Source organism: Phocoena sinus, chromosome 2 (assembly GCF_008692025.1).
Source record: "Phocoena sinus isolate mPhoSin1 chromosome 2, mPhoSin1.pri, whole genome shotgun sequence".
In the NCBI taxonomy this organism is placed as follows: Eukaryota; Metazoa; Chordata; class Mammalia; order Artiodactyla; family Phocoenidae; genus Phocoena; species Phocoena sinus.
In genome coordinates, this window is record NC_045764.1 from 41,045,744 (window position 1) to 41,070,922 (window position 25,179).

Genomic DNA, 25,179 nt, shown 5'->3' on the forward strand with positions numbered 1-25,179 from the left:
ACAGATACCCCCAAATGATAGATTTCAAAACAACAATTACAGGTTATTCATATTTTTAAAAATACTTGTTTATATGTGCTTATATACTTAGCATACAAATATATGCATAAAGATTCTGGAAAGATATACATGGAAATGGTAAAAGTGCATGAGAGATGTTTAATATTTTTTATATTGCTCCCCAATCAGTATTTTCTCAGTTATCTCAGTGAACATTGATAACACATAGAATTCACAATCAAAAATTAATAAAGGTTTAACAAAAAGTAAAAGACACTTGCTCTAGTTTTCTCTAGGGAGGAGTCACTCTCAACAAATATGGGTCTTTGTTTAGTTATTGCTGCCTAGGGTCAGATGAAAATTTTGCCTGAGAAGGAGAACAGAAAACAAAACTTATTTGGACTGCAAACAGAATACTACAGGAGTAGTATTTCTCTGCTTTGGAGATGAGCCTGCTGTGCTCCATCTCAGTGGGCCTGACACTCCAGGGGCTGAATTTGATCAGATTTGCTTGCCGTGGTGCCTGACCCCAGGCAAATGAGATCTAGGTCTATGTGAGCTTCAGCCTTATTAAAAATGTTGTAAAGCTGAATCTGACAGATCTCAGCCCTCCCTGCAGTAACTTCCCCCATGCAGAGCACAGAAGACAGAATTGTCCTCAATAGCTACTGCTGTCAATGTTCTTCTACCCAGACACGCCCCATTGTTTGGGCCGGCAGGGTTCCTGTTGGCTGCATCCTCTTCTTGGTGATAACTGGAGGAGACCAACTGCATCAGAGTCTTTGGTAACATGGTTAAGAGACTGAGGCCCCCTAAGCTTAGATTCTTTATTCACTTTCATTGAAGAAACTGTATTCCCTGTCAGTAGTCAACTCAGACTCACTGTGATTTCAAATATCACAGTATTCAATTAATGAAGGTATAATGCAGACTTTTAAAATTCTCTTCATAAACTATATTCTTACTGTAAGTGTAATTTGCTAATTGTGCAGTTAAACTTAAACTTTATACCTTTAAAGAAGTTTTAATATTTAGAATCACTGGCAATAGTACCCAGCATACGGTATGTTAGTTGTTCATAACACTTTCCATGTCGATACATTTACACACTAGTAATTTGTCTCAGAAAAAGGATGGTGTTGAAAGATAACTGGATTTCTAGTGAGTCCTCAGGACCTGTGGAAGAGTAACAAGTTTCCTACTGGGCTGTGATTCTCGTCTTGTGATTTTTTGGAATGATCCCCAATTCTAAAGGTAATCCAGCCCAGGCACTGCTGGGTGATTAGCACAGATGTCCCCATGGCAGCATCTGCCTTGTTCTTGGTCATTTTTTAAAGCTGTCCATTGGTACTGGTTTTCGTCAGTGTGCCCATATCTCTTTCTAACCCCCAATTTTTTTTTTCTGAGTTCTGAGTTTCCCTGAATTGCTGTACTTTCAAGCAAATCTTCAAGAAAGTTACAGCTTATCTGTTTCAGGAAAGGCTACACCCTTTTCACTGCCCTAAACTTCTCCATGACCAACTGAAGGACATTTTCAGGAACACCCTGCAAAACTCAACCTCTGTGCCTTTGCTTATGCTGTTTTACCTTCCTAGAAATCCCTCCCTTCAACTTCTGCCTGTAAAATTAGCCCATTTCCCCAAGCCCTAGCGAATACCACCCCTTCCATGAAGCCTTCTTGGACACCCCTTTTCAAGCAGCAAAATGTAACATCCTCCTCTGAACAAGGAAAGTATGCCACCCTGTGTGTGACTCCGATGATATCTACCTCACTGGGCAGTAGCTTAGCACAAGTCCTTGTAGCTCCTCCACAGGGGGCAAAAGGCACAGAGGCAAGGGCAAAGACTGAGAGCTGGCCAACTGGATTGGAATCCCTGATTCCTTACTTCATTTCTATGTGACTTTTGACAAATGACTCAACCTCCCTGTACCTCAGTTTCCTCATCTGTGGAAAAAAGATAAAAATAATAACTACTCATAAGGTGGCAGTTAGAATGAAGACCATGCTATAACACACTCAGGGAAGTGGTAGGACATAGCAGCAAGGAGCAGAGGCTCAAGGAGTGAGTCTGACTGGGTTCAGATCCCAGCTCTTTCAACTTACTCTCTCGCTGTGACTTCGGACACGTTACCCAACTACCACTCTGCTCAAATTTCCTTATCTAAAGAGGTAGGTGAAAAAACAACTACCTTAAAGGTTTATATTGACAGTTAATCTAACACATGCAAACGTAAGAGTACATAGTAAGCTCTAATAAGTATCATGAAGTATTATGAAGTCAAGGCCAAGTCAGGTTTAAGTTCATGGCAAGCACTTAAATAGCATTACTAGTTATCCTTCACAGTCATGAATGCTTACTGTATGACTGTGAAAGCTGCCCTGCAAGATAGTTTGGAAGTGCAGGGTAGGAGAGAAAGTGAGAGAGAGTGAGAGACCAAGCAAAAGAGAGAGACTTCCTGAGTGAATTTTGAGACTTCCTTTCCTTCTCCTTCCTGAGTGAATTTTGTTGAGTGTTATCTCTCAGACGAGAATGTTCTTTCTTGCCTGTGAAGCTGGACCCAAATCCATTGGTTCTATTTGGCACGTGGGGCATGCTGACAGGCAGCATGCTTGTGTGTCCAAATAGACACCGAGCATCACAAAACCTCTTTCCACAGTGACGGCAGTGAAATGTGGAGCGTGGCTTGCTATTCTTCATTGCCTCCTTCCTGCTCCACCCTCAGCCATTCTAGAACTTCTGAACTTCTGTTTCTTACCAGTGTTCTGAATGTATCAATACTAGTGATTCCTTTCAATCTACTCAAAAGAAAAGCAATTAGTGGATTTCACACCTAGTCTCCCATGAAACTTAAGTAATGGAGTGATGAAAGAAGCAGCCTTCCAGTGGAAACATATGCTCTTAGGAAATCAGTTCCTGGATTCCTTGAAGCTTTTTCCTCTTATTATCTGATTATTTTATGTTTAAAGGAAGTGATGTGGGTATTTTCAGACTTGAAATTTATTGGTTTTGCCTTCACTTCTATTTTATTGTTAGATTTGGTCACTTTTCTCCTATCTTCCGGTTCCATCATACTCCAGCTTGCTTCTAATCTTGAAACTTTAGGACATTAGCACAAATAAAATTTCTAGTTCTGGTCTCTAACAATTTTCTTTTCTTAGAGAAAATAGTAGCCCATCTTATTTACATTCCCCAACTGATAACACCATAGTGTTTCTTTCAAAACACTTTCAGAACATTGTGGCAATTTTTAAACTTCAGGAATCACAAAAGTCTAGGGTTTGAAAGATCATATAGACAGTAAATCTGTTTCTCTGGCTCTGGCATGTTCAAACACCTTTAGAGTTAGAGGATAACTGGATATCATCTAGTTCAATTTTCTGATTTTGTAGGTAAGGAATCTGAGACTCAAAGAGGGGACACGGGAAACTAAACAACTGCAGGTAAGCAATAGTTCTCAATTATGGGTGGTTTTGACCCATGAGGGGACAACTGGCAATGTCTGGACACATTTTTGGTTGTCACAACTAGAATCTGTTACAGGCATCTAGTGGGAAAGGCCAGGGATGCTGCTAAACATCCTACAATGCACGGGACAGCCCCTCGACAAAGAATAACCCATCCCAAAGTGTCAGTAGTACTGAGGCTGAGAAACTCTGAGCTAGAGAGATTACTGCCTCAGTAATCTGTTTAATGTCTCATGCTAACATACACCCAGAATCATTTCCTAAGAAACTCATAATCCAAATTAAACTCATATCCTGTGTCCTTGATGAAGCCTTCTGGTTTCCATTTCACCACTTTCTTTGGCAATCTCTTTAATGTTTCCTGAGACTACAAATGGTCTTCTTTCTGTGCCAATGTTGAGCCAGTGAGGAAGTATCTATATCAAGGAGATTTGTGCGGAGGAAGATTTTATTTCTGGATTATATTTTGGGGTTGATCATGAACAGCTATACTCAACCCATTCATGAGTGACGGAGGAGAGTCTGAGGAGTGTTAGGACACAAAAATTGATTTGTTATGGTAACTGGCAATGCTTTTCAGTGGAAAATGAGATTTCAATTGAGATAAAATGATGATCCAATTTGGAAGTCAACCCTATGGTTTCAATGGCCTCTTTTAGGACATCATTTCACAAAAGCTAAAAAATAAATTGACAAACCTACGAATTCCTTTCTATGACAATATATCTGAACAAGAAAACATAAGAAATGTTGCCACTTGATCTTCCCACTAGCTGGTCTGGGGGAAAAAAGAGTAATAAGAAGGAGCCTATCAAAATTGTGAGATGCAAGAATTTGAGAATTAAAAAAAAAAAAAGTGGTCATTATATTTCTATTCTGCCTTCCTTCTTATGCTGAGTTGACTTTGCATTCAGCTTAAATGTGCTATATACATGGTTAAATTAAAAAGCCCAAGTGGAAATACAACTTCTCACACTGACCATAAGCAAGGAGTCAAGGCCAAGCCAGGTTTAACTGGGTAAAGATATTTTGTAATATCCAATTAAACAAAATTTTTTAAAGCACTTAGACCTAGAAATTCTGGATTGGAACTCTGAACTATTAGTTGAAAATACTGATTCGGTGAGTGGGGAAAAGTTTATAGATTAGAGTTGCATAAAACAGCCAAAATTTTGGAAGCACACTAAATGTCTAACAATTCTAACTAAATTGTAGTGTGATAAATGTAATGTCGGGAAAAATGCAGTTGTTAGAAGCATGATGTTTTCAGAGAAATGTGGGAAATTCTTATGATACAATGTTAATTAAAAATAAATAAATCACAAATATATGTACTGATTGATAACAAGTTCGTAAATATGTGCATATGATCAAAGTCTAGAAAGAAATATCAAAGCGACAAAAGAAATGGAAGACATAGACACAGGTTCATATATTTATGAGCCATACTACTTTTCTTATTTTGTTCCCCTAAACTTTTCTATAATATGGTTAGAAAAAAAAAAGTATATATAGTTAAATTTGACCCAGGTCTCTTTTCTTCAGTCAAAATAATACCAAACATATAGATTTGCATTAGGAAATTAGTAGCATTAAGGAAAACTATAATAAGAATTTTGGAGTATACAGAGGAATAAGCATTAGAATCTAAATTAAGGCACAATAAGGATAAGGTCAGTGGTGTTGAAGCAGTAATGAGTGTATGTTAGAAAGTTTCTCATAAAGTGAATACAGCAATTTCACATTCCTTTCCATTAATGGTCTGATCACAAAATCAAGAACTTCACAAAGGGAATTGGCTATAGAGTTTATCCATCAAGCCAAACTCTGTTTCTTTAGATTCTTTTGTAATATCCAAAGTAGCAGTGAGTTCCCTTGCCTATGTATACGATCATCCTTTCTCTCTCACACATGCCCACAAGATGATTCCCCTTCCTACATTTCCTATCTTGAATCCAGTCCAGAAACCCGGGAGTCATCCTAGAGTCTTCCCACTTCTTCACCCCTCACTACCTCATTCAGCCAATTATCAGCTCTGGTCAAGTTCACCTCCTGAATATTTCTTGAATTTCTCTCTCCTGTTTGTTTCCAAGACCTCTGCCCTCCTTCCAGCCATGGACGGTTACAATAGCCTGACTAGTCTCCCTGTCCCCAGTCCCAGTCAGCACACAGCTGTTAAAGAACAGATATGATCCCATTACTTCTCTTCTTAAATCATACTGATGGACACCTTTTATCTTTGAAAGTAAACTCCGTCTTCCTTAGGATGGCTCAAAAGGCTCTTTTTTACCTGACCACTGCATACTTCTACTACAATTCTCCCTTAAGTGTCTGAAAATCAAGTCATATTACTTGATTACTTGAATGGAACACATTTTTCTCAGTGCAATTAGACAGAGTTAGAGAAAGCAGAAATATCAGCTTTCTCATTCTAAGCATTATGATAATTTTAATGCAATCGAATATCATATTCACATTTTCAACAGTCATAGTTCATATTTTAATCATATTACATTACCAGTAAGTAAAATCCCTAAATATTTTTTTATAAACTTTCTTGTACTGGAGTGATTTCTTTTGGTTTTAACCAAATGCTGGACTTCCCCATTATCCATGTTAAGTTCCTCTTTTGATATTATGCCCAGGATTCCATTTTGCTAAGATCTTTTTAGACACAAATTTTGCCATGTAACTCAATAACTGCTTATCCCAGCTTTGTGACACCTGAAAATTTCTTCAAAGTGAGGCAACATGGTATAATTAAAGAACACAGGATTTAGTGTATTCTAATTCTAATTAGAACACAGCCTAAATTCTAATTCCACCACTGACAAGTTATCAGGCACTTGGAATGCCACTTAAATTTTCTTCATCTTTGTTTTCATGTCAGTAGGTTGAGTCTAGCAATATATAAGGGAGATGCCCTCACCTTCCCCTTGAAAACTCTTCCCTGAGACCCATCAGGCTATTCAAGTCTTTTGAGTATGAGCCACCTGTTCTCCTTACTTGGCTCCTGCAATAAACCTTTCTCTGCTCTCTATCTGTATAGGTTTGGCCAAAATGTTCATTCGGGTTTTTCCATAAGATGTTCCAAAAAACCTGAACGAACTTTTTGGCCAACCCGAAAAAATATGTGGTGTGTGTGTGTGTGTGTGTGTGTGTGTGTACATATACATATATTTATTATATTTATTGCATTTATATATTATACATATTTATGGGAGAGGATAGTTAGGAGGATGACAGTGAAGACAAAGATTAGTTAGTATTTTGTGTCTACTAAGTGCTTTACATCCAAATATGCTGAAGAAGGTATAATCATTATCCCCATTTTTCTGATGAGTACACTAAAGGTTAAAAGGAATAAATAATGTACCCAAAAAACAATCAATACATGATGGAGCTAGTGTATAGACATGCTAACGGCCATGTGAATGTAATTATCTTCTTCCTTTTGTCTGAGTCATCCACTGTTAAACAGACAATTGTTTATTTCATCAGTCCTCTACAGATGGGAATTAAGGTTGTTTCCATTTTCTCACTATTAACAAGTAGTGATATCCTCATATGTGGTATCTTTGTGCACTTCTGGAATTAAATTTCTGGAAGTGAAACTTTAGGATCAAAGGTTATGAATATTTTTGTTGAATATTGTCAATTTGTGTTTTATAATGTTTATGATTAAACATATAAAAACATTTTCTTGGGAATTGTATAGCACATATCTTAGGTGCCTCCTCAGATTCCACTGGTGACACGAGCTGCTGGACCCTCAGTAGTGCGCAAACTTTGCCTTAAGTGCCCCCAGGTCTGTTTGGGCCCTCACAGCTCCACACCCTGGGGTAGACCAGTTACACTCCTAGGAGAACTTTCTTCACTGCTGCTACTATACAGCCAGGCCCGCCAGCCTCACACCCTGAATTTCTGGCTTCTCTCACCATCTCTGGACTTGTATGAGTGGCTGCAAAGAGGGCCAGATGGTTCAACTCTCTGGGCTCACACTTTGACTAATGGGAAACAGGAAGGGGAGCTGTGTGCAGCAGGCAGATAAATCTCTCCTTCTTCCTTCTCCACAACCCCTTTGGGAAACTGTTCTGCACACAGCCTGTCCAGATGCACCCCACATAGCTGAGCAAACCTACCTGCCTGCTTTGACCAGAAATGCAACACTTTGCATTACTTTCCATCTCGTTCCTGGCTCACATTTCTTATCTCGCACTTTCATTTTCTCTCACACTTGGTCTACGGCGGTTTTCTGGCTCTCTGAGATAATAAAGTTTATGAAAGTGTTTTACAAATTATAAATGACTATGCAAAGGGAGGGTATTTTTATTGCTGTGATTTTTGTTGCTTTCAGGAATACTTGGGGGTATACAGAAATTCATTTCATAAAATAATCAAGATTACCCTTATTTACATTCCATCATTCATTATCAGTCTAAAAAGGATTTTGAGATATTTTTGATCTTTCTGATTTGACGTGTGCCTTTAGGGAGGTGTAGTAAACTATAAGCTCCACAGAAACACCTGCAGAACATTTCAGGTGCTTCCTGAAGGAAGGCATGCTAGAGAAAGGAGTAGGATATTATACTTGAGTGCTCCAGTGTACCCGGGTTTAGCCTAATGCACACCCCCAGCATGGAATTCCATGGAGATTTAGAAATATGAAATGAGAAAAAAGTAGCATGAAAGGAAACTAGGATGAAAGAAAAGTCAAGCACTCCCTGACCCTACCCTACTTTCAAAGTATTATCTTCTACTTTGTCACATAAGTTATCCTCCCCAATTTCACAAAAAAATTAACTTGTGGATAATTTATATTCAAGTCAACCAAAATTGAAGGAAGGCCTAAATTATCTCCTTCTGTGTTCTCTTATAGCACCCAGTTGTTTTATATTACTCTCTGTTGTTATTGCTTACTTAATTAACTTCCTTTCTGGCTAGACTATAAACTCTGGGAAAGTAGGAAGCTGTCAATTCCACTCTGTCATATTCTTAGCACCTAACATACTGTCTGGATTTTTTAAAATGCTTATTGAATGACGAATGAAGAATGAAGATGAATTGACCATGTATCTGACTTTGGCTAAGTGTTTTTAGTTTTCTATATATATCCCCAAGCCCCAAATTCAGCTTAAAACAAAGTAGATACCTAATAAATATGTGTTAACTAACTGATGAAACAATGATAAATTTATATAAAAATATCTAATGCCTACCTTCTGACAACACAGTTCAAAGTATTCTAAAATGTTCTCTTCTCATTTACATTCAGGGAACGCAGGTGTATAAAGAGAATCACTGCTTAGTTTTATAAATAGAAATTTCTAAGGCTGCTCCATTGAAGTGAAGTCATGGTAGAGAATATCAAAAAACTGGCTGGAGGAATAGAACCATTACCTGCCCCTCCTAGTCAAGGAGGGTATTGTGATCTGGGGTCCACTCCATTTTGTAGAGGAGAATACCCTGTGGATAATACTTTCATAGCCTTAACCCTCCCTTCTCAGCACATTTGTAAGGAGATGCTAGTCCAAGGAACTCAGTCATGTACCAAGAGCCAAAGAAATGCATCTCGGGCTTGGCCAATCCTTTTTCTCTATGTTACAAGCTAAAAACAAACAAACAAACAAAAAACCCCAAAATGAAAACAAAACCAAAAACACCCTACATTAAATGAATCCTTTCTTTGGTTTTATATCTGCCCCCTTAGGGCATCTGGCTTATTGTATTTACAATAATCACATGAAAAGAGTAAGATTTAGAGATAAACCATCTTTTCTTCTCCCTTGTCCTTTGAAGCCAAATTATTTTTAACGGACAGAGGTCATCAGAGTCTCATTGGATTATCCTACGTGCCAGATTTTGTCCTTATTTTTGATACAATGAACCATTTTCTACAACGGGCATATAAAATTCACTGCTCCTAGGGTTTTAGAAATCCCAGGAAAGGCCCCTGCTGGCAACCTTATTAGCATCTCTGCCTCTTGATTTTTATTTAATTCCTTTTAATATTCTATCATAATGCTGACAGACTTTTTGGAATGGAGGGCTACAGATTGAGGACAATATTTCACTACATCATTAAGCCTGCAGTGGGTTAATAAATGGCTCATCATGTGCTTTGAGATATACAAAGAGGTTAAAAAACAAAAACAGAACACTAAGGCAACACTTGTTGAATCATAGTTAATAAGAAAAAGGGGACTGACATGAATGATTCAAATAGAGGTTCATACTAAAATGATACCTTAGCATCTGGATTTCATATTTGTCTCAACAAAGGACTGAAGTTGCATTTCAATGGTAAAGCAGGCTTTTGGGAAATGGTCCTCTTTTCTAAGCCCTAGAATGGGGACGGTTGTTAGAGAATAGAGATGCAGGGGGAAAAAGCAACAAACTCATCTAGCATTAAAATGTTGCCACCGATCAACAAAAGGTCTCATATTGGGGATTACTTTCACCTTTTAAATCACATCCACATACAGCATCTCATTCTAGCGCACAAAAATTCTGGGAACTATGTCTTTGCCTACCAGAAAAGTTAGAACTCCCTAACTTTTCCCTTTCTTCACCCCTAATCCTTTCTCACCTCCCTGCCGACCAAGGATGCTCTAAATCAGTGCTTTCCTGGGAACACGGATCACCTGGGGATCCTATTACAATGCATATCCTGAAGCAATACGTAGGGCCTGAGACTGCACAGATCCTAGGTGAAGCTGAGGCAGCTGCTCCTCAGTCTAAATGACCACCTGTGAGAAGCAACATCCTGAAAAGATTAGTGTCCTATGTGCAGTCACAGAAGATTTACACTGAAGTTACTCTATTACACACTTAATGAGATGCATCACTGTTCTTGTGCTAATTGATAAGTAGAAGAAATAGTGATTCAGACTCCACTTGATTTTCACCAAGTCAAGCCAAGCACTTCTAGAGCTGATTTAAGAGCAGACACTGGGAAGCTGTGATGGGCCATCTGGAGATCTTGGATTCAATAAACTAAAGCATGAGCCCTTAATCTTCCTGCTCACCTTGAACATGAATTAGCTTTGAAATATCATTAACCAAATTAAGTCAGTAAAAGCTTATCTAAAGAGATATTAATTCTTTCTTCAATTAAACATGCTTGGAGGAAGAGCTGATAGGAAAAACAAAGTCATGCTTCCTAAACTGCCGTATATGAGAAAGTAACTTGGCTTTTAAAGAAAATATCTCCTTAAATACATGAGGTTTAATAAATTACATTCCAATTGACTCAACAGTTTGGTTTACTGCACTGAAACTGTATAATTACTATGTTTTTGCTCCACCCTTTAAAAATATCTTAAAAACTATAGCCACTCTTCCCAGAAAAGTGTACATATAGGCAAACAATTTTGTATATATCAGTTCCTAGACACTTTTGTTCTACAGACAATTTAAGAAACTTTAACCTGGTGGTGTCTCAGAAGCTAGAAAAATGAACGAACAAACAAAACCAAAAATGTCTTTCAACTCTCACTGGGATATTAGACATTTATTAAATACAACTTCCGTGGGAGAACTAAGTCAGTTACCTAAAAGTACAGATGAAACACACACACACACACACACACACACACACACACATCAAAAAAATTTTTAAAGGTTGGGGGGAGGCAGAGAATTTGAGACTTTACAGTAAAAGCCATGGAAAATTCTCCATAGGCCAGAGCAAATCAGGAGAAAGAGAACAAAAACAGAAACCACAAAAACTAGTTTCAAAACCATCTCCCCTTTTACCTCTGGGTATCCTGCCTCATCTCTCAGTGACGGAGAATATGAGTTTCCAGGGGTGCTTGATGAAATGCAGATTCCTGGGCCATCCCCCAGGTCAAATGGAGACATGGTTCAGAAATCTGCATTACATAAGATCCCTAGGTAGTTCTTACATTAACGTTTGAGAAATACTATTCCTCAGTTTACATTAATGAAATTAAGATGCCCCCAACTCCCATTCAGAGCTCAGAAAGAGTTACACTCCAATATGAGGCTGCCCACAGAACAGGAAAATGACTTCCAAGAGAATAATGATCGAAAATATATTCTTGAGTTGTGCTTGTGATCAGAATAGGCTTTTAAATTCAGCAAGTTTGGAGGAATTTAAATCTGCTTCCTGTCCTGTCTTCCACACCTCACTCTTCCCCTAGAAGCAGGCTCACAAATCCCCCTTCCCTTTCTCTAGAACCTCAGCTATAAACTGACTATTATATAGCTTAGACTGCATACGAAGTTTGATAGAATAAAGGGTAGATAAGAGAGGAAAAGTCTAAATAATACAGACAGAAGCTGTTTTGATATGGCTAAATCTATACATATAGATATATGGATATCAGCCTCAGTAAAAGTCAAAGTCTACCATTCTCAACGCTGGCTTCATAGTAAAGTTAATAAAATCACAGATACCTAAACTCTAACCCCAAAGGTTCTAATTAAGAAGATCTGAATAAGACAATTATAGATAAAAGTTGGAGTCTCAGTGTCTTTATTTAAAATGAAAAAAGAAAACAACCATTGAAAATTCTTATATACCATCAATAATGGTACAAACAATAAGTAAGTATGAGTCTTTACTATGAACATAATGATAAATGTTTTACAGTCAGTTGCTCATTCAGTCTTAACGGCATCTCCATAGGCAGGAATTGTGAGGAAACCACTACTACAACTAAAACTCATAGAGGTCAGGTTTCAAAGTGATGACTGCTAAGTGCAGAGCTCTCCTTAGAACTCTATGTCTGACACAGACACCCACACTAAACAATAAACCGTACTTCCTGTATAAATCTACGGAGAACTGCTGGTAGGTACATATGTTTGTGCATACATGTGTGATACACACATACAAAATGTGTGTGTGGTCAAAGAATGTGTGTGTAGACCCTGGCAGAAGGGCAATTTTGCAACTTGGGACATTTGAGGAAGAGAAGTGTCCTCAAATAAAGACTGGTCAGGTCCAAAGAGCTGTGTGAGAGCAATAGCTCTCTAAGGGGAAAAGGAGAGATGTTACTAGGAAGTGAAATGAGTGTAAGAAACAATGTAGGAACTTGCCTAATTCAAACTTCAATAGGTTGTTTCACTGAAGACCAGCTCCGCTTGCTCCCCCCATTTTCCCTGCTGGTAGAAAGCCTCTACTTCATAGTATTACATTCCTCCAATCCCTCTTTGTTTACTCTGGAAAGGTCAAAAAAGAAACAGGTCAAGTTGGATGAAGGGGTGTGACAAGATGGTATGGATGAACAAAGCCTCCTGACAACTAGCTAATTGGTGCTAAGAGCAGAGCACATTCTCCTCGGAAAAACCACATGCCCAGCAGTGGTTGCAGAAGATTTTTAGGGGTTTCAGAATCATGCCAGGTCACCCTGATCTAGGTAACCCATAAGCCCCATGGATACCCAGCAAAGGCAGCCTATTTCAAACATAATTTACCAGAGACTATGCCCATTTCTCAGTTCTAATTATGCCTTCTTATTATAGTCAAGAAACCCCTTGTTGCAGATTTACTTAGTGGTAGCCAAAAGCAGAAGCTGGGTCTCCTGTTTCCAAAGCCCAGGGCTCCTTTCCCCAATGACATTCAACTAGGCTGAAAGCAGGGGCGGGAGGGGTCAGACGTGCCTGTATTCAAACCCTGGTTCTAAAATCTACTAGCCATGTGGCACTAAGTTATTTAACCTCTCTGCCTAAGTATCCCAATTTGTAAAATAAGGATGATGATGATGACGACGATGATGATGATAAAAACAACTTCGCAGTTTTTTGGCCTGTGGTAGCAAAAAATGGAGTAAGTTTATAGCTGCAAAAGGCTTAACACACAGTAAATACCATAGACGTATTTGTTATTATTGCTTATTTAAGGGCACTGCATATTATAATACTCAAGCAGCACCAATCAGCATTCATTAATTACGGCATGACTCTCCAATTTGTCTTCCAAAATGTTCCAAGAAAATCTAAACTTCTTAATTTCTTGATCATCAGGTAGAGAGAAAACAAGAGTAGTTATCATTTGTTTGGGGATTCACAGCACAGAAATATGGAGACAGAAATAAAAACCTCTTTTTGGTTCTTGGATCTAAATATTCTGTACTTGCTTGCCAGGACCAGTGTACTAGGTTGAATAGGTCTCCCCAAAATTAGTGTCCTTCCAAGAACTTCATAATTTGACCTTATTCGGAAGTAGGGTTGTTGAAGATCTAATTAGTTAAGATGAGGTCATACTGGAATAGGGTGGGTCCCAAATGCAATATGACTGGTGTCCTTATAAGAAGAGGAGAGAAGACACAGAGACAGAGGCAGACAAGTGGAAATGGCCACGTGATGACAAAGGGAAGAGACTGGAGTGATGCATCTACAAGCCAGGACACATCAGAAGCTAAGAGAAAGCCCTGGACCAGATTCTCCCCTAGAGCCTTTAGAGAGTATGTGGTGCTACCAACAATTTAATGTTGGACTTCTAGCCTCCAGAACTGTTACAGAGTAATTTTAAGCCACCTAATTTGTGGTAATTTGTATGGTAGCTGTGGGAAACTAATACACTCAATCTCTCTTCTGGACCACAACAGCAGTAGAGCACCAGTGCAAGAGGCCCTGTACCTGGCTGCAGTCTCTCATTCTGTGTGGGCCGTGTTCCCAAAACAGCTAAGGGGAGCAGAATGTGAATGAGAGGGCACCGGGAGGCTTGAAAGCCAAGTTGAGATGATTTAATTTCTTCTATGAATTTGTCCCTATCAAACCATCTTCAATAGCTCAAGTGCTTAGTTCCAACATTTTCGTTTTCTAAGTTAAGCCTTTGTGAAATACTGTTATAATTTGTTTTGCGGAAGGGTTTTTGGGGAGCTCTCACCATAACAACACCTATGAGTGGTGAGAAAAGCAGAATTGGGCAGAGGAGGAGGTTGAACCTCAGTGCAATTGCAACAGAGGTCCCCACCAATCCTACAGGGAGTTCTGGAGCTGGAATGGCACCCCCTTTGGAGTTTTCCCAACTAAGGCTAGGAGGCCAGGCCATTGTAACCCCACATAGACCAGCCATTGGATGCAGGCTCACACAGAGGAGCCATGGCTTTGGTCAAGAGAGTTTCTGCCAGCTACAAGTAATTTCTGGTGATGGACACAGCTGTGAGCCACTGGGGAAATGAGCAGCTCTTCAGGGGGATCTAGGAGGTACATCCCAGCATCTCTCACATGCACAGTGGATGTCTTCCTTTCTAATCATCACCTATTATTAGAATGTGGCCATGTGAAATTCCACACCTGGACTGGAATCACCTTACTCGGGGAAAGAATCCATTAGATGCTCTCAAATCATGTATATAGTGACCGGCCTAAGAGGTCTCAGAGTTGCATTCTTACTCATTTCCCTCTCTCACCCATGTATTTTCCATTTCCACCAATGACAGCAACTCTTAAAAATCTCCATTTTAGAATGCCGTCTAGTCATATTTGGACCATGGTGATTTCTTCTCCTTTTTCTAGTTATCCATGGACAGAGGAAAATCAACTGACCCTACCCGGAAATCACCATTCATTTGCTCACTTATCCATTCAGTCATTGGTCAGTCAACACAGATACGTAACAACTATTGTATACTAAAGAAGGCGCTGAGTATAGAAAAATGAATGAGGAGGTTGTCAAAGGCCTTACACGTCAAGATGAGGAGTTGATTTTCTCTAGACGTAATGAGGGTTATGGGCAGTACTTGACTTGAATAGGTTTGGGTTACTGAAAGATCCTTCTGTTGGCTGTAAAGAGGATGGATTGCTTGAGGGTCCACAATACAAGGCAAGCAGTTGCAGGTAGGGAATATTAACACCCAGTTGAATCACCCATCTTCTGTCCTTCCTCTAAGACCCTCTTTGCCGTCCCATGAGTCAGCAGCCCTGTCAAGGAGCATGTTAACAGCCTGCTTGGGTAGGAGCTTTTACATTATCCTCCTAAGCCACAAGCAGCCCATGGGACCCAGTCACATGCCTTCGCATGTGCAAGCACACCATGCATGTGACTCCAGGTCGCAAACACTCAACTCTGTGTGAAGCACACAGCTGTCCACATAGAGTCTGAAAAATGACTCTAAAAAATGAGCCCCCAAAGGACACATCATTCCATTTTGGCTTTTCCCTTCAACTACCTCCACAGCTTCAGGCCAGTCCCTAATACAGAAAGTAAACCTCTCAGCGGATGGGACTTCCACATTAAATAAATGTCATTGTAAGAAATATTTCATTTCAGTACTAACAGATCAGGTACTTAGTGTGCTGGGAGAAATGATCGGAACTACGTTAAAGCCGCATCAACCAGAGAAACTGCAAAGATGTTTATATTCTTATGAAGGCAGGAAGGAATGCCCCTCGTGCGTATATTTAAGTATTTTCCATCTTTTGTGTAAATGGTAATGCTAAACAAAAAATGGAAAGATGGCCTTAGAATAATAACCTCAGGACCCAACTGGGACTCAGCTTCTCAATGTACAAAAATCATTTGCAGTATGTTCAGGATGGAAATTTCTATACTGCTTTATAGCTTGTAGTCTTCATTATATACCTCCAACAAAAATCACCAAAACACCCAACTGTGGGCTGGTTTCATTTCCCCAGGGTGCCCCTCCACCCCCCACCCCCCCCAATATAAAATTACTCACCATCCTCTTGGTCACTGTCTGCAATTCTGCTCAGTTACTCAACAACGTTTGTAACGACAGAAAAACAAAGGGAAGGGGAAAACCTATCCGGTTCAGAGAGGTGTTTCATATAGAGAATAGGATTTTTAAAGCAAAGCCAGATCTGGCACTGTCAGGGCTTTTCTCTAGTCAGTTCCTTCTCCATTCTTCCTTATAGAGACGCCATGCAAAGGCCATGTGGAAAATTTCCCAGGGCAAACGCTGAGCCCATATCTGAAAGCTGTCCCACTGGACAAGCCTCTTTCACTGTCATTTCCGACAGCCAGTATGTATGTTGTAGGGAAGACGAAGAGTTGGTGAGGGCCTGAACCTATGAGTCATTTAGTTTTCAAACCACAGCTTCAAGGGCCTTTGAGTGTCTGGTTGATTTACTGTGAATGGTATTGATACTTATGTGACTAGAAGCTGTTAGCCTGAATTGGTGCTTGGAGAAACAAAGTCAATGAAAGTCACAAATCCAATAAATCTGTGAGGGATGCGTGGAGTTGTCTTCAAGAAGCACACAGCTAGAGAGGCACAAGTCTATACCCATAAGGTCTTAGAGTCACAATATTCCAGGCTTATTATTTTTCCAGTCCTATGGGTTTTGAATGTCAAGAGAATGAACAGATTCCTGATGGTATAACCTCCAATTATATTTGTATATGTATTTTCTTTTGGCCTTTACAAAAATTTTGTCTAGTAGGAAGGAGACGAATCTTTATTAATATCTGCGTTTGATATATGAAATGTATAGGTTCAATAGAGGTAAGCACTTTTGCAGCACGGCTGGTAAGTGGAAGAGTGAGGTCTTTGGATGCCCAATCCCATGTCTCTCCAACAAGCTCACTCTTCTTATTCTGCATTGGATTAATGTGGATAAATATGGATTAATTCAGTCTAACAGTTTAGTAATTCAGTAATAAAAACAATTCTTTCAAGCCACTGTGTAGACAAAACTAACTGGCTATTTAATAGAATTAATAGGTCAAAATGGGTGGTTCAGTAACCCTGTGTTGAAAAATCTCTTTGACCGGGTGGGGAGTTAGATAATGTTCATCACCTGTCACTCCCTGGACTGCCTTTGACAGTTAACAGATTTCCGCAAGCACCAGATTATGGAGATGCCAAGCACTTCCTAGCAGTTCCAGGAAAGTATCAAAGCCAACACAATGAGCTTTAAGGCTGGTGAGGTCCAGGTGTTCTTGAGGTTGAATAGAACTCACCAAGGAGTAGTCTGTCAGCTTGCCTAATGAATTTAAAAGAGTCTATTACCCTGGCACTGTCACAATGTCCCTTATTTATGCTCCTCTAGTGAGGGAGTGGGACAAGCAGCTAGTAAGAGCTAATATAGCTGTAGAAAGAATACGACTTATATGAGCCATTTCCCTCTATGTTAGAACTTGAGTCCTAGCCCCACTCATCTTGGGGAGACCCACATCATGCACACGCTTCTGTTTGCTCTGGTGATAGCAGGATAATAGAGAGCCGCTAATTTATATAAGCACAGAAGACAGAGAAACACAATCCACGTACGTCTTGACAGTATCTACATGCTGACCTATGTCTTTTTTATGATGCATAGGGGACTGGTCCCAGTTGTTACAAAAGGAAAGAAAATGTTCTCATGCATAAAACAGGGCCAGGCAGAGGTTCCATAAAAGCTGGGGTGTGCCTGTCTGAGGGAGGCTCCCCTGCCACTTGCTGGCAAGGGCAGATGACTGAGAAACCAAATCAGCAGGCATGCACAACCTGCTTCCAGGATCAACGCAGACTGTGCTGCCAGGGAAGACAGTCATTGAACCAGCTCTTCAGCAAGATCAGGGAGCTGGGCCAGACTCTACCTGGAGACTTCTTCCTTCTTCAGGCTAGAGAGCACAAGAGGTGTGTGATAGCTCTGCATTACAGTGTACAGCTGCCAGACAGAAAGCATGGATGTTTAGCAGCCTCACATACCTGATAGGGGCCCTGGTTGCAGCCACAGTAGCTGCTCTCCATGGTGTAGCTTCTGGACACCCCCATCTCTCTCCACACCACTACGCGTGCTGTGGAGGCTCGGGATTTCTCCACGAGGAAGCTGCAGCTGCTTAAGGTGAATGCTGGCGCTAGTTTATCAAGGATTTTGGGAAGAGTCTACAATTAAAAAAAAATCAAATTATGATGAGTTGCCGGTGATTGGGGCTATGCGTCATAAAAAACAACTTCTCAGTATGTATTAAGCATCTCAATACATTAAACACTTAATATGTGCAACTATAAATCTGCTATCTATCCTGAGTAATGGACACCAATTTTTTTAATACTTTTAAAGATGAGGAAACTGAGGCTTAGAAAAGTTAGAAAGAAATAGTTCAAGTCCAACTACTTGGAATGGGATCCAAATGACAATATGGCCAACTCCAAAGAGTATGATCTTTCAACCCCATCTTCCTGCATCACGGTGGACCAAGGTTGCAACATACATTCAGCCTCATACATTGCTGAGTTGAGCCTCATGGAAAGCCACAGACTTCAGAGGGAACTGAAATTTACAGAGTAGCTCCATCCAGCCTCACTGTTTTCTAGCTGAACTTTCCTTATCTCAGACATACGGGCCATTGATGATTCTTAAGCAGGAGCACATATAACGTTCACTTGTTTCCTGAGAGACTGGAACTGCCAAAATGAACATTTCAGTCTCATTCTCTGATCCATAAATCTGAAGCTGGACCAATTATAAAACTTCTAAAAATTCATACTCTCTGGATTCATATGTACCATCTTTCCCTAGGGTAGAAAAGCTTTATGTGAGATCACTTAATTTCCATTTAGAAAGCATCAGTAGACCCTTGCCACTCTCCGACTGACAGAGAGGGGACTTCTAGTCACTGGACCCTTCCATCCCCCAAAGATGATGTCTCAGAGTTGAAAGTATACCAAGTCTTTGGGACAGCTGAAATACTACACTTAGCTCAGAACTTTTGTGACATGAACAAGAAGGGTTCTCTCACTTCAGTGTTGACAGAATCTCCAAAAACTAGAACATAATATAAGACTATATACATTAGATAAGAAACAGTATAGCATCGGGTCTTTGGACAAATTATAGGGACAAGATGGAGAAGCAGAACAAATTGATGAGAACATAAATTAAGGAATTATTCTTAAGGAAATACAGTTCTGTTCATTTCTAGAACATAGAGCAAATCTTTTAATATATTGTATCTCTGGTTCTTATTGTCATGTTTAACATAACCATTAACTATATTAATATAAGGATTAATATAATTATTATATGATATATGATATAAATATATATTAATGTAATTATTAACATAACCTACTATGATCTCTAAGTTCTTACACAGTCTCCAGACCTAAAGCATCATAATTTTAAGGGAAATGAAATGCTAATGTTATCCTCAGAGTTTCTCCGATTGCCTCCTAATTGATTTTATCTATCCACTCTTGTCCCTCTCTCCCTGCGATCCCTCTCCCCATTTTTCTCCTTCAGAGTACTCATCACAATTACAGTTAAATTATTGTGTATGTAATTTGTTGTTTATTTTCTATCTCCTCTGCAGCCTAGAAGTTTGTGTCTTGTTCACAGGAAAATCTCTGCACATGAATCTATGCTGCTTGTAGAGGGTACTTCATAACTATTCACTGAAATAAATGGAATCTGCTAGTCCAGGCCTTTAGAGGACTGCTTAAACAGACATAAATAGAATATATATATATAAGTATAGATATATTTTTTTAGTTGCTATATATATATATATATATATATATAAAAAATACGATCAAGAATACATGAATGTAATTATAATTTATCAATGTTTTACCTTGGTGCGAAAACTTAATCTGACATCATTTAAATGATCTTTGCTTTCTTACTTAGGTGAACCTTGTTTTCTTAGCTAGTACGGCCCCTCTCCAAATAACCACACACTCAAATTAACGGCGTGCATCTTGGAGAGCTCTATGAGCTATGATCCCTTCACTGGAGCCTGGAGGCTGTGAGATTTACGAAGTGCAGTGGCAGTACTGTCTTAACACCTCCATAGTGGCAATTTATCCATTCATTAAATAATGGGCTCCAAACTATCTCATTTACAGTAAAGTCCTCATTGCATTTGCCTTTTGATTTCACACAAATAGATCTTTGTCAGAGTGAGCAATGAAGATGATGATAGCTGGAGGTTGTTTGTTTGTTACGTTTTGTTTTGTAAATGAATAGGAAATTGATGAACTCTACATATGAATTGATCCACTGGAGACCTGCTTCAGTGTTTCCTGGGGTCGCCCCGGTTTGGGTGGGGCAAGAAGGCTTGGGACATTCAACTCTTCCCCTGACACTTGCTCTGTAACTTAAACTTAATTTCAGTTTCCCAAATATTAAGATTATAATAGATCTTTTCACTGAATGCTTACTATGTATTTTGCGTGCATTAATTCATTCAATCATCACAAGTCTTTGGGGTAAGCTTTATTATTATCTATGAATATTGTTAACTTTCTTTTGGAAAAAGAGAGCTAAAACTCATGGTGACTCTATATTTAAGATTGGATAGTATAGATTCTTTTAGTTTGAGATGTACCACTCATAAGAGATCATTTTATATAGGTCAGCATGACCTGCCCAGGTGAAAGTTTTAATTTACTAAACTAGTTTCCTAAGATAAAGCTTCTTGAGGTTTATCGCCAGTGCTCTAGCTGAGCCTTAGTGTAAACAGGACATTGAGGATAAGCTGTTGGTTCAGCTTTATGGCCTTGGGGGAACTCTACTGATCAGTAGCAGTCATGCTTCTAATAGACATGAATGAAGAGGGTGAAAAAAAATTCAGGACACAGGGTAAGTAATTCCAGGTGAAATAGTAGCTTGGTGGGTTTTTACCTCTTTTAATACTCACTAACCCTGTAAATGAAGGTATTTCACACACAGTAAATTCATATATCCAGGATAATAAGGGATTTAGAAGAGGCTGGTACCATCATAACTGTGATATCGTGATTTGTAGTAAGAAATATATATTGGTTCTTCACCCCCAGTTCTGACATGAGATTCCTAAAACATTTGCAAATTCCTATGTGCTAAGAGTGGTAGGAGCACCTTTTGTTCTAATAAGGTGACTCTGGGTGTGCTCCTGAATGGTTCCTGGATCAGGGCAGATCATCACTGCTCTAGGAAAGAGAGAGGGGATGGAAATGGAGTTGATAAATGATCATGCCCATGTGAGGAAGCTTCCATAAGATCCAAATAGTATGGGGCTCAGGGAGCTTGCAGGTTGGTGAACACATCCATACACTGAGAAGTAATGTACCCTACTCCCAATTCCACAGGTACAGAAGCTCTGGACCCTTCCATATCTACATATCTCTTTATCTGGCTGTTCCCATCTGTATCCTTTATCACATCGTTTAATAAATTGGTAAATGTAAGTAAGTGTTCCCTTGAGTACCGTGAGCTGTTCTAGCAAATAATTGAACCCAACGGGGAGGAGATCATGGGAACCTCTGATTTGTAGCCAAGTCAGACAGAAGTTGTGGGTAACCTGAGGACCTACTACTTGCAGTTGGCATCTGAAATGGGGGCATGTCTCCTGGGACTGAGCCCTTAACCTGAGGGATCTGGTGTTATCTTCAGGTAGATAGTATCAGAACTGAGTTAAATTGTAAGATATCCAGCTGGTGTCACAGAACTGCTTGGTGGAGGGAAAAATCCAAATATTTGGTCCCCTGAAGTGTTCTGTGTAAAAGTAAAAGAGAAAGACACAGGAGGAGAACTAGGTTTTTCCAACACAATGTTTCTTCTCTTTTTCCTATATAAATTTGAAACAAGGGCCAGTTTTTATTTTGTGGTTGGATAACTTGACCTCTTCTACCTCTTCCTAATATTCAGCAAGCAACAGCCTGTTTACTTTATCCTGACAGGAAGAAGTCCTTCCTTCCTTACCTCTCCTTAATCTCCTCTTGGGTTCAGTGTGGGGATAGTTGAGCTCCAACTACTGGAACCCAGAAAAAATAGAATTAGGTTCAGCGGGTCACTGTTCTACTTTTTATAGTATGCTCAAGCAGAGGAATGTGGATCATCTAATGCCTTAAATATTTTTCATCACTTCATATTTATTTAAGATCCTTTCCAATTCAGCATCATTTTGTTCCTTCCATAAATATAATACCTAACAGGGACGGTATTTTCACTATCCTCGTTTTACAAGTGAAGAATGGGGGTTCAGAGAGAGAGTGTTAATGGCTCATAGTCACACAGTTAATAATTATAAAGTTAGGTATTAAGATGAGGTTTCCTGTCTCCAATTCTCACGTCCTATGCACTGTATCATATCATATAGAAAAAACAAATTCAGAGTAACCAGGCAAGAAGGCATTATTCATCAAAAATGTGGAGAGGTTACCCATGCCTTCAACCTGCTTGTACTATAATCCTATAGTTAAAATAATCAAAATGCCTATTTAGGAAAATAATGGTTGAGGCATGTCTCAAAGGCAAGCATATGGACACAAAATATCTGGTGTCATCCACCATAATGACTTACCCTGTAGCTGACATCTTCCAAGAGATTGGATGTGCCCACAGCAGACTCTGCCTGCCACAAAGTCTCTTTGATGCTACAACCGTAAAGGAACACATTCCTCTTTTGGGAGTGACCATGGAAATCACAGAAGACCTACAATGGCCAAACAAAGGAGAAACTAAATCTATTGGTTTCTTACATGTTTAAAATGTCAACTTTCTTAGGTAGATACTGTTTACTTAGCAGAACCAGGCACACGAGGACCACTGGTGACTTCAGCAAGAGTTCTGTTGGTAGCATTATCAGGAAGGAAGGTAGATTGGAAGGTGCTTAGGGTTGAACGAATAAAAGGAAATATGAGTCACATGTAGCTCTTCCAACAAGTTTACTTGTGACAGGGGAGGACACAGGGCCAAAACTGGAAGAGGAAATAAGAAATAGGCTTTAATAGCTCTTCCTTACAGACAGACTCCAATTAATAAATACAGGAGAAATGAAGTAAATAGAAAATCACCATTAGAACACCTCTGTAATAATTGTTGCTGGCAAGATCCACTGATGAATGCCAAAATTAGTGAGAAAGATTTGTGGAGAAAAAGGATTATTTGCATAGTGTCAGAATATCTCCAAGATGTTAACCAAGATGTTAACTGCAAAAGGAAAAATAGTAACTTTACAATGGAGAAACCCAGCAGACATCACCCTTAACCAAGTGATCAAGGTAAACATCACCAGTAACAGACACACTGACAAAATTCATATTGAAGAAAAGTAAAAATATGACCAATATTTTTAAAATCATCATGGTCGTGAAAGACAAAGAATGTCTGAGGGACTCTCATAGAGGAGAAACTAAGAAAACATGAAATCTATATACAATGGGGATCATGGATTAGATTCTGAAACAAATAAAAAAACATTGGTGGAAAAGCTAGTAAAATCCATATGAAGTCTGTAGTATCATTTATACTATTGCTCTAATATTATTTTTCAGCTTTGAGAATTGTACCATAATTGTGCAAAACATTAGCATTAGGGGAAACTGGATGAAGTATATATGGGTACTCTGTGCTATTTTTGGAACTTTTCTAAAATTGTTTCATAAAAATGAAACAAGTATGCATCATAATATTTAGTTAAAATCCAGAATGCAAAGTTGGGTTGTTTCAACATCAAAAATAATTCAATGTGATTCACTCCATTTACAGACTAAAGAAAGAACTAATATGATAATCATAATAGATGCATAAAAACGTTTGATAAAATTCAACAGCCATAAAGGATTAAAAAATAATACACAATCTTGGGACTTCCCTGGTGGCACAGTGGTTAAGAATCCGCCTGCCAATGCAGGGGAAATGGGTTTGATCCCTGGTCTGGGAAGATCCCTCATGTTGCGAAGCAACTAAGCCCCTGTGCCAGAACTACTGAGCCCACGTGCCGCAACTACTGAAGTCAGCCTGCCTAGAGCCCGTGCTCCACAACAAGAGAAGCCACCGCAGTAAGAAGCCCGTGCACTGCAACAAAGAGTAGCTCCCACTTGCCACAACTAGAGAAAGCCTGTGCGCAGCAACGAAGGCCCAACGCAGCCAAAGAAAAATAAATAAATTAATTAATTAAAAAAAAAAAAACTCTTTAAAAAAAGAACTAAAAATAAATGAAAATATTTAAAAACTAGATACATTTCATTTAAGAATTTCTTTTGATCCAAAGACACCAGGAAGAATGTGAAAAGGAAAACCAAAGAGGGAAATAACATATGTGCAGTACATATATCCAGCAGATGATTCATAGAGAGAATGTATACATACATCAATAAGAAAAAAAGCAACTCGATTTTTAAATGGGCAAAAAACTTGAATCGATATTTCACAAAAGAGAAGTTCCAAATGGCTATTAAGCAAATGAAAATGTACTCAACCTCATCAATATCAAGGAAATATAATTTAAACACCACAGTGAGATGTCCCTGCATTTAACATCATGAAAAGACAATACCAAACGTTGGCTGGGATATGGAGCAAGTGAAACTCTTGAGCCCAGCTTGTGGGACTATATCTATACCACTGCTGTGGAAAGCAATTTTGGAGTGTCTTCTAAAGCTGAATATACACATATTCTAGAACCTGCCCAATAGAAATGCATATACTGGGCACCAGAAGATATCAAGAATATACACAGCAACACTATTTTTAGTAACCTAAATCTGTAAACAGTAGAATTGATTAATAAATTGTAGTATAATCATTCAACAGAATACTGTCCAGCATTAAGAATGAAAGAACAAGCTAGATACCAAAGAGTACATCCATATGATTTCCTTGATATGACATTCAAAAACAGGCAAAACTAATGCAGTGATAGAAATTAGGATAATGTCTATGTTTGGGGGAAGGGGGACATTACATTATGGTCTGATGTCTGGGTTGGCCGTGGTGTTCTGTCTCTCGATTTGGTTGACGGTTACATGGTGTGTTCATTTAGTGAGAATTTATCAAGCTGTAGAGGTGTGTGATCTGTGTACTTA

General features: G+C 39.1%; 1 protein-coding gene across 1 annotated transcript in view; it reads right to left on the reverse strand.

The window, feature by feature from the left end:
* AGBL1 (ATP/GTP binding protein like 1) overlaps nucleotides 1–25,179 on the reverse strand; it is a gene marked incomplete at its 5' end in the record, with an annotated part of 671,581 nt that overhangs the window by 240,199 nt on the left and 406,203 nt on the right. Inside the window, 2 exon segments of the mRNA XM_032621686.1 lie at nucleotides 18,094–18,270; nucleotides 22,674–22,805. Coding sequence (XP_032477577.1) covers nucleotides 18,094–18,270; nucleotides 22,674–22,805 — 309 coding nt within the window.